Source organism: Merops nubicus, unplaced genomic scaffold, assembly GCF_000691845.1.
Source record: "Merops nubicus isolate BGI_N331 unplaced genomic scaffold, ASM69184v1 scaffold1677, whole genome shotgun sequence".
Taxonomy (NCBI): Eukaryota; Metazoa; Chordata; class Aves; order Coraciiformes; family Meropidae; genus Merops; species Merops nubicus.
Window position 1 is genome coordinate 54,515 of NW_008620765.1, and position 10,538 is coordinate 65,052.

General features: G+C 41.1%; 1 protein-coding gene across 1 annotated transcript in view; it reads left to right on the forward strand.

The window, feature by feature from the left end:
* LOC103776672 (GRAM domain-containing protein 4-like) overlaps positions 1–10,213 on the forward strand; it is a gene marked incomplete at its 3' end in the record, with an annotated part of 40,182 nt that extends 29,969 nt beyond the window's left edge. The window contains exons 4-9 of the mRNA XM_008944190.1: positions 1,200–1,261; positions 3,180–3,312; positions 4,424–4,449; positions 6,333–6,424; positions 9,059–9,150; positions 10,165–10,213. Coding sequence (XP_008942438.1) covers positions 1,200–1,261; positions 3,180–3,312; positions 4,424–4,449; positions 6,333–6,424; positions 9,059–9,150; positions 10,165–10,213 — 454 coding nt within the window. The remainder of the gene's footprint in view (positions 1–1,199; positions 1,262–3,179; positions 3,313–4,423; positions 4,450–6,332; positions 6,425–9,058; positions 9,151–10,164) is intronic.
* Between the last annotated feature and the right edge of the window lie 325 nt (positions 10,214–10,538).

A 10,538-nucleotide genomic window follows, 5' to 3' on the forward strand; every position in this document is an offset into this window, starting at 1 on the left:
GTACTTTCTAGAGGAACAGCAGGAGAGAGAACTATATCTCTGTCTATATTGCTGCAGTCTGCCCAGCACAGTAGAATCCCTCTTCTCACTCTCCGCTTGCTGAGCAGCGTCCCGCTTGGTTCCCTTCCTGAGGAGCAAAGGATGAAGGGAGGGTTTGAAAGCGCCCGTCGTGACTGACAAATGAGTGATAATGGAATTGCACAACCAACATGGGTTTTGTTTCAAGCAGTATCCAGTTCAATCATAGGGCTCCTTGTCACATAAAGCTCGCTGTAGTTGGTGTTATGTTGTCAAAAGCTGCTGCTTCATTAGAAAAATCTTTCTGTAGGATGCCTACATGGATGGCTGAAGACTTTTGGATTGAAGCCTGAAGCATTCTCAAGATAGTTTGGCAGCTGGAGGCTGTAGATAGTGCAAGTGTAATTTGAAGCCTTGCACATGTGCAGAATGGGAAAGGCATTTGTGTTTTCCAAAATCTGCTCACTTTTAATGGAGGAGAATATTATTCCTGACTCGATTTGAAAGACGAGACCAATGATGCTTACTACTTGCTATATATTTTTAGAACGTTTTGTCTCAGTGTTTCAGACTGTTATTTCAGTTTTGCAAGTTTTATAAAATGATATTTTAAAAATTGGTTGATATCTGTGTATTTCAAGAGCTTACAACATAGCATTTTAGATAATTCTTGACAGCTGTTCCTCTCATTGTGAAGATGAGTGGTGCTTGACTCTAGTAACAATGGCAGAATTCAAGGTTCATGCATTAATCTGTGATTTTGTTCTGGTACTGTGGTTATCAATTTAGGATACAGAATCCCTTTTCATTTGTTACTGTGGGAAAAGTCGGGGTGCTGAAGAGTTTTCCAGGGAGGCATTGCAATGAATTACAGCACAAAGGCGTAAGTAATGCAACAGATTTGATACCGAATTAAGCAGTAGTTGTAGGAATTGGAGCTGTTGGTGAGAGGAGATGGCTGAACCACACCTCTCCTTCCAGTGGGTGCTGTTTCCCTGGGTCCTAAGTGCCACATGCAATGAGTATTTTGAATCTGGTGAAATAACATTGTTTGGTTTTCTCTTGTCATGGTTCTATTATCTCAGTTATGGAAAACCATGGAAGTTCTGGTGCTCCCTTTACCTAAAACAGAAAATATTCTTCATCTGAGGCATTTCACATTGTTTCTGTTTCCTTTGTAGGGCAGAAGAGGTGCCTGCAGCTCAGCAACCCGCAAAGCCGCAGGCGCAAGCCAATGGAACAGGTAAACTCAGTCAGATCTCTGTTAGCAGTTTGATTCAGTCAGATTTTTTCACTCCTTTCTTTGGATCCTTAGAAAATCAAGTCCTTCTGAAAAAGTCACTGAGTCCTTAAGCAGGCTTCTGAAGAAGCTGGATATGAAAGATGATTTGAGCAGCTTCTTACCTCCCTGTAGATGATTTTTGCATTTACTTTTTGTAGTTGACTTTGCACACGTGAGCAAGGAATTTATTATGGTGTATTGCAAAGCCTTGGGGAATATAATGAAACCTGCTGCGTGACTTCATCATTTTTGTATGCCTTGCTGATCCTTAACTTACCAGAAAACAGGTGTAATATATAGAAAAAATGTTCTATTTTGTTCTCAAATGCAAAAAGCTTCTTTATGCCATTAACCATATTACTACTTCCTCCTTCTGAAAGGAAACATTGTGGAGAAGAAATAAGCTATAAGAGTTACCAATTTTTTGACACCTACGCTATCATCTCCATTTCTCAAGCTGCTGTTTATTATGAATTCAATAGTAAAGTGATTTCTGGAAGAGCTAAGGCAACAGGCTCACTTGCCTTAGTCTTTCAGTACTCAGTCTTTCAGTATACTTAAGCTTTCCTTCCCACACCATCTGACTGAGACTTAGGCTTTTAAATCTGTGAATGCAATTTGAAGTTGCTTCTCCTGCACTCTCATAATGTCAGTACTTTCTTTTATGTGAACTACAACCTGCCATTTTTGTCTGTCTTGTACACTGAAAATTTCTTTCTGAGTACTTTCTGAAGGGGAAGCTACTTAATGTTTTGGGTTTTTTTTAAAATTTCAAACAGAAGGGTTGGCCCATCTGTAAACTTTCACTAAATTACTTGTTTTTCTAGATGTCACTGTCATTTATTAATAATTTAATTCTATTTTATGAGCACATGCTTAAAAATATCATTTTGGCTGCTGTAGTTGACTGACATGCATCTGTTTTAATAATATCTTAATTTTCTGGATTTCTCTAATAAATTTGGTCCTGGAATAGTTGTGACTAGTGTCCTCTTCATGAGGATTGACCTAACTTTCCAAAGAATAGTCTGTCTACTCCTTCTAGACAGTAACTTTCTGAGCAACAGGTCAAGCAAAACATGGTTGCTTTGTTTTCATTTGTTCTACCTTAAGGCTCTTATCTTTATATTATTTCCATGTCCTCATATTTTTCCACTGAAAGTGACATACAGAAAATGTGCATCACTTCAGTACTTTGCTGTATGCAACTTCCCAGACAGTGTTAGGACTATATATTCCATATACAGAGAGTGTCATGTACAGCATGATTTCAGTAGCCTGGTTTTAGAAAAAATAAAATGTATTTTTAAAGCTTTTATATATATACACACACACAGAATCTTTACACCCTATGTATGGTTGGAAAGTGGTAATAAAAATGCCTCTTGCAGAATGTTGCTTAAGTTTCCATCTCCCTTTGCTGTCAAATTCCTGTGGGTGGTTGTCCTGCTCTCTGCTCAGGAGTGTTTTGCTTTACACTTGCTCCTCTTGAGCTGACCCTTCAGCTCCGGAGGAGTGCTGAGGTTTACGTCAGTCTTTTGTTTACAGGAATTTCTTAACGAGAAAATATTTTTACAGTGTTTGCTAAAAATTCTCATTTGTTAGGGATGTTTAAGTAATCTCTTTACTTCTGGTGATCAGATGCTTCCATGTGCCATACCTAGAGCAAAGCAGGAGTCACCTTTAGTCTTGTTTTACCTGCGATTTTTCTGTGCAACGGCAGAAGTAAATCGTGTAGTGAGTTTCATGAAGAGTGATGAAGGACAGGAGAGCTGTACAAAGTCTGCTTCTTAACAATGCATGATGTGTGGGAAGAGGGGCAGGCTTTGGCTGAAGATGGCTCCTAGTATTGTCCTGATGTTTGGTGCCTTTTTTCTAGATAAGCGCAGTCACACAGTCAGTTCGAGACTCCAGAAGTGGTTTTGTGACAAGTTTGGGGAGTATGTTGAGGACTTCAGATTTCAGCCAGAAGAGAATACAGTGGAAACAGAAGAGCCACTTAGTGCTAGAAGGTAATCTCTTAATGTGGTTATGAAAAAGTGTTGGCTTCTTTACAACTTGCTTTTTTCTCTTTTTCTTTCCCCTACAACCTTTTACATGGTTTGAACAAGAATTTACATAACAAGTAATAAAACTGAAAGTACCAAACTATGTCAAGAAGCTTGTGAATGCTTTGGCCCAAGCATGAAATTTAAAGTTTATCTACTATGTGACATAGAGTAAGAGTTACATTATTTGTCAGGTTGTCACATACGCTTCTCAAACTGTGGACAAAGTCTTAATTAGGCTGGAGAGCTTTTACATTTCAGTTTTTGGTCCAGTGTGAGGTAGGCTGTGGTATTACTAGAAACACACTTCATCATGGGTAAGAATCAGGGTATATGCTCAACCACGTGATTTAGAATCATAGAATCCTTTAGGTTGAAAGGGACCTTTAAGATCATCAAGTCCAACCATTGAGCCATTAGGGCTCTAAAGTCCTCTGCTCAAACAGATCAGAATCTGTCAGGGCTGGAAGGGACCACAAGGATCCCCCAGTTCCAACCCCTCTGCCATGAGCAGGGACACCTCCCACTAGATCAGGCTGCCCAGAGCCTCCTCCAGCCTGGCCTTAAAGGCCCCCAGGGATGGGGCCTCAACCCCCTCCCTGGGCAACCCATCCCAGGGTCTCACCACTCTCCTGGGGAAGAACTTCTTCCTCACATCCAGCCTGAATCTGCCACTGCCAGCTTTGCCCCATTCCCCCTAGTCCTGTCACTACCCAATAGCCTAAAAAGTCCCTCCCCAACTTTCTTGTAGGCCCCCCTAAGATACTGGAAGGCCACAATAAGGTCCCCTGGGAGCCTTCTCTTCTCCAGACTGAACAGCCCCAACTCTCTCAGTCTGTCCTCACAGCAGAGCTGCTCCAGCCCTCGGATCATTCTCGTGGCCCTTCTCTGAACACGCTCCAGCAGCTCCACGTCCCTCTTGTCCTGGGGGCTCCAGAACTGGATGCAGTGCTCCAGGTGGGGTCTCACCAGAGCAGAGCAGAGGGGGAGAATCACCTCCCTCGAGCAGTGTTTCAGGGACCAAATGTACACAACTTGCCTATTTAACAAGTCTCTTTTATCCATTATTTTTCAGGTTGACTGAAAATATGAGAAGATTAAGTAAGTATTTAGCAGTGTTTTATTTTCCAGAAGTAAAAATAGATCCTAGTAACCCTCTTGGAAGAATTGTTGCATTTTAAAATACAGTGGTTTGAAATGCTGCCAGTGCATAAGCAGAAATGATTCTGAAATTTAGAATTAGTGTTTGGAGTGCAAAGTAACTTAGAGGAGCAGTGGTGGAGGCTCGCCTTTAATCTTGATGCATAGGGTGTTTCTAACCTACAAATGTAATGTTAATTAAAATGTGTAAACGTGTAATGAATGAGAACTGGGTATTTGGACAATAGCTGCAGTAATAGTGGTCATACTTTTATGCTTGAGCTGCATGTAGTTTGTTGCTGGTCTGTTAACTGAAGCTTTCAGAGAAGGAGGAGTTGGATGGTGGCTACCCTGAGTGTGTCTTGCATTCCTTTTTCTTGGATAGCTGATAAATTATGTTGGAAGGTGAAGGATGCAAGATGGCAGGTTAAACAAAGTAGTTAAACCCTCCAAGAGTTCTATGCAGTGAAGGATTACTAGCCTAAAGAAAAAATAAATGGCTGATTTGTTCTCCAAATTTTTAAATTATTGTAGAGGGGAAGGTGAAGTTGAAACAAGGGTCCGTAATCTCCATGTAAGGTCAGTTTTGTTCTCCTTTTTCTAATACTGGTATTCATTCTGTTTTCCTGTGGGAGAGTACTTGTGGCCTGTTCACCATGATGGATGTGCATTGCCTTCAGAGTGCTTTAAAAAAACAGTATTAAGCTTAACCTTTGAGTGGTCCTTAACTTCCCTTAGGTGAAGCACGAAATCTAGACCCCTGTTGTCTAAGGATGCCTGATGATCACCCAGAGCTGTCAAGACCCTTGTTGTTGCCAGTGGTCAGTTCATCTCCTGCTTTGGCTGTGTCACTGGTGCTCAACTCTACTCCTAGTTGTTTAATTACTTCCCATAGGAAGTGTGTTGAGAATAGCTGAATTTCAAGCCAAACAAACTAGGACAGCAAGTCACGGGCTCTCTTGAGGAAAGCCTTTCAAAGCTGTGAGCTGAATTGCAAATGAGGGTGAGTGCTGCTGGGGTTCTCTGTGCAGGAGGAGTTGTCACTCTTCTCAGCAGGAGAGGCAGAGCTCTTGTGTTCCAGCAGAGAAAGCAAAGGTCTTCTTGCAGCAGCCCTCTCCTGTTTCCTTGTGTGCCCTAGCTAGTTTGCCCAAGTGGTAAAAGAACTTTAAGGAACAGAGTAAAGGACAAGTGTTTTTTAGGGAGCTGAGGAAGGTCTCTTGCTCTCACTGGGTGGCTGTATGAGTCTGTGTGGGAGTGATGCCTCTCCCATGCAGCGACTGCAACAGCAAAGGTCTGCAGAGGTGGGAGACGGATTCCTTCAGGCAGTGAGGTCCTGTGTCTCTTGGCTTAGAAGGAGTAAGCAGCAAAGTGCTGCCAATAGACAGACCTCTGCAGAAATGTAGCCAAGAGAGATGTAGCCTGGCTTTAAGCTACCTTGGTCAAGCAGCAGCAAGTTGTCCCTTGGTGGCATGAAGTCTGGTCAGTCTTTTATCTTATTTTACAGTGGGATGAACTGAGCTCTGTGGATATCCTCAGGGCAGTAGGAACAAGGCTCAGAACAGACTGCTGTCAGCACCCAGGGTACCCTTGTAGAGGGTATTGATCATTTTTGTCTATAGTTCAGGCATAACCTTTTAACTTGAATAATGCTTTAGGTTTTGGAAGTGCATTGCTTAGCTAATTGTTCAGCTACCTTGATGGGTTTAATTTTTCTTAGTTTAGATAAGCCTTTTTATCATTGTGTCTTGAATATTCCTATTAATTTTCTGATTTGTTGTTTGTCACAAGTGATTTAACCACTGCCAGCTAATTCTGTTGTGTTTTTTTTCTCTGCTTCTGTTTAGAGAGAGGTGCCAAACCTGTTACTAATTTTGTGAAGAATCTTTCTGCCTTATCAGACTGGTATTCTATCTACACTTCTGCTATTGCCTTTATTGTAAGTTATCCTATTCCTCTAGGAGCAGAATGAACTTCTAAAATGTATTCTTTACTGAAATTCATTGAAACTGCCATATCTAAGTGGGGGTTATGCTGCAGATGAAGTAAAATCAAATAATGTAATTTTGTTTAACACAAAATGCCAGGAGTTGTCACTTCTATTATATTTCAAAGCCGCTTAAACTGTGTATTATGAGTTTACTGTAGCATAGTTTTGTAACCATTAAAATAACTTAGAACGATCTGGGCATTTTTCTTTGTCTCCCAGTCCTGTAACTTGATGTTTACTTCAGCCTCTGGAAAATCTCTTGTTGTCTAAGAGGGCTGAAATGCTGATAGTGGCTGTGTTTGATAAGCAGCTAATGGTTGCCATCCTTGCCATGCATTAGGATTGTATTTACTGGTGAGAGATAAAATGCCTTGTTGGGAGTATCATTTAATGTGCAAACATCAGGTCTGTGAACTAAACCCAAGCATTCTAACGCTGTGTAAGGAGGTGTGTGTGCCACAAAGTGACGTTACTATTTAGTGGAGTTTTGACTTGTTTTCCCTCTAATTGTTAATGAAATCATCCAAATTATTTTGGTTATGGAACATGTGAAATACTTTGATATTAAAGGAAATTATTAGCAGCAGTTATAGCTGAATGAACCTTGGTGGTGGGTAGACCCTGGCAGGATGCCATATGCCCACCAAAGCTACTCTGTGATTCCCCCTCCTCAGCTGCACGGGTGAGAAAAAATAGAATGAAAGGCTTGAAAGGTCAAGATAAGGAAGGTGAGAGATCACTCAGCAATTGCCATCACAGGCAAAACAGACTTGACTTGAGGAAATTAATTTATTACCAGCCAATTCAGAGTAGAATAATACAAAATTAAATAAAATCAGAACACCTTCTTCCCATCACTCCCTTCTTCCTGTGGTCAACTTGACTGCCAGTTCTCTACCTCCTCTCCATCCAGCATCTCTAGGGGATGGGGAATGGGGGTTGCAGTCAGTTTATCGTGATGTCTCTGCCACTCCTTCCTCCTCAGGGGGATGTTTCCTTGTGGTCTTCCCCTGTTCCAGCATCGGGTCCCTCCCATGGGAGACGGTCCATGAACTTCTCCATGGGCCCTTCCCATGGGCTGTAGTTCTTCACGAAATGCTCCTACTTGGGTCTCCTCCATGGAGTTTAGTCCAGGAGTGGACGGCTCCAGTGTGGGTCCTCCATGGAGTCATAAGTCTTGCTAGCATACCTGCTCCAGCATGAGCTCCACTCCTCATGAGTCTGCAGGTCATGCCAGGAGCCTACTCCAGCATGAGCTTCCCACAGGATCACAGCTTCCTTTGGGCCTTCACCAGGTCTGGCATGGGGGGCATCCTTCACAGGCTGCAGACTAACAGTCTGCTATACCATTAACCTCCACAGGATGCAGGAGGACAACCAGCTTCACCATGGTCTTCACCACAGGCATCAGGGGAATCTCTGCTCCAGGGTGTGGAGCACCTCCTCCCCATCCTTCTTCACTGACCTTAGTGTCTGCAGAGTTTTCTCTCACATTCTCAGTCCTCTCTCCAGCTGCAATTGCTGTTGCACAGCAACTTTTCTGGCTTCTGAAATGTGTAACCACAGAGGTGTGCCCATCATTGCTCTCAGAGGTGGCTCTGTGCTGGAGCTGGGTGCCATTGGCTTCATCAGACACGGGGGCAGCTTCTAGCAACTTCTCACAGAAGCCACCCCTGTGGCTCCCCTGCTACCAAAACCTTGCCATGCCAACTCAGTACAACTTGTTTGGTGAAAATGTCACACACCTTTTCATCAAATGATCCCTCCCTGTGAGTTAAAGAGCCTTATTTAACCCTGCTTTGCATGGCACAGCTGAAGGATTGTTGAGGAGGCTCTGCTTCCCAGTGCCCTGTGTCACTCCCCTCTTCTAAGCTACTGGTTTTTCTCTGGTCTCTCCTGACAAACCTATTTTTCAGATAAAAGCTGAAAGAAGGAACTTCAGCTGTTGTTCATACAGTGCTGGGACCTCAGAGCCAGAGCAATGCTTCATTTTGGGGTTAGCAGTATAAAGCCTGATGCCTCTTGGCAGGCAGGCTCTTGTATTTTCAGAAGTTGGGAAGGAGACAGAATGCCTTTCAGAGCACTTTATGTTTGTGTTTGTTAGGTAAAATAAGACCTGTTGTCCTCCAATCTTTTTAAGCTTGGGAAAAATTTGGGATTTAGTTGACCTGGAGTAATACGACGAGAGTTTATCTCTTCTGCTCCATCATTGCTGACCTGGTCTGGGTGAGGTCAGACCCTGCCTTGGTCATGTGGCAGATTCACAGACTTTAAGGTTTCCTTTTTTTTTTCCTATGCCTTCATGTAATTACAATGTTGAAAACACTCTCTCCAGCACCTGAACAGAATTTGAGTGTCATCTCTGGAGATGTGGTTCAGTCTTGCAATTTTGACTTTACATTTGTGAGTTCAGTGCTATTGTCTGTCATGAGGCGGCTAAAATTTATTAACTTTTGTAATCCAAGTTGTGTGTTGCTGAACCCAACAGCACGGTGGGAAATGCTATTTTGTACAACTCACTGTACCCCAGTTTGTAATCCACATCTTTCTTTTTTCTTTTTTTATTTCCTTTTTAATCTGCAGATTTACATGAATGCTGTATGGCATGGCTGGGCCATTCCTATGTTCTTATTTTTAGCAATTTTGAGGTTGTCCCTAAATTACCTCATAGCCAGGTATTTACTTAAATACTAGATTATTCTCTTGTAATGCTTTGTTTGAAAGATGTTTTATTGTTCTTCTACTGAGTCATAAACTGTTACCTTTTCTAACATGAGTTAAATTTAACAATGTGGAATTCAAACTCTGATATCCTTAATGTCATTGCTCAATTTCCATGATTTTTTTCTATTCAAAGGAATTATCTTAATTTCTTGTGACTTGGGTCCTCATAAATGATGCTGCATGTTCTCAGACCAATCCCTCAACACTTCAAAGTTCCAAAATAAATATCATATTGCAGTATTGAGAGTAGATGGAGAACATCACCTTACATATTGAACCCTGCTGCTTTTTCCTGGAGAGAATTTTTACCCAGGACTAAAATGGCAGTTTTGCTCTTTTCAGTTGCTCTTGGCATACTTTATCCAAAGTATCTCCCATTTGCATATTCAGTCTCTATTAAAAATTAAAACTTTTTTTTTTCTTTAAAAAAATGTACACTCTTTGTAAAAAAAGAGAGGATCTTTTAAAAACGCTATTTTAGGTTAATGGTGTTTTCCCCCTTATGGTGCTTAAAATGCTAGGGAAGATCTTAATATGCATATTTTGAAATAATTTTTTTATTTCTTAATCAGTACTTACTGTCTGACACTATGTAAAAATTACCTGTAGCAAATAGGCTCCAGAGTAAGTTGATATAATTTTGTTCACATAAAAAGCAAGAGAAAGTATTCCTCATTATTTAGTCTGTGCACACAGTTGTTTGTTACAGTGCTTGCAAACAGTGATTCTGTACAGTAATTTAAAAATAGTTTTTAAAATGTATATACCTTTAAAACTGTTGTTGGCCACTAGTGCTTATGCTATTTTGTGAATTCGTTATTGATATGGGGTTTTTTAATTGTGCTTTATTTTTAAAATCATAAGTGCTTGTTGCAGGAAACTACTTGTTAACCCCTTACAAATAATTCATGTTGGCAGGTGGAGAAGTTGTTTTTGCTCTTTTTAACTCTTTTCATAACTTCTAGGGGTTGGAGAATACAGTGGAGCATTGTGCCTGAAGTTTCTGAACCCATGGTAGGTCTTTGATGGGTTTGACCTGTAGGCTTATGTTAAAAGCTGCAGCTTCAAAACCTTCCTCTGTTGATGTGGATAAAGGAAGGAAGAATGAGGTGCAAACAAAAATGCTGCAGCTTTTTTCTTTCTCTTTAAATGTGGAAATCTTCACTAACAGGACTAGGTTTGGGTTTTTCACCAGAAAATGTTCCAAATTTGAATGACATTTCTGGAACAAATGTTAATATGCCTGCATGGGACAAGTTAAATCCTGTGGGGTCTTCAAGAAGCATTGCATTCTGTTTTCTCTAACATTTTTTAAATAAACATTTGCATATCCTGCTTT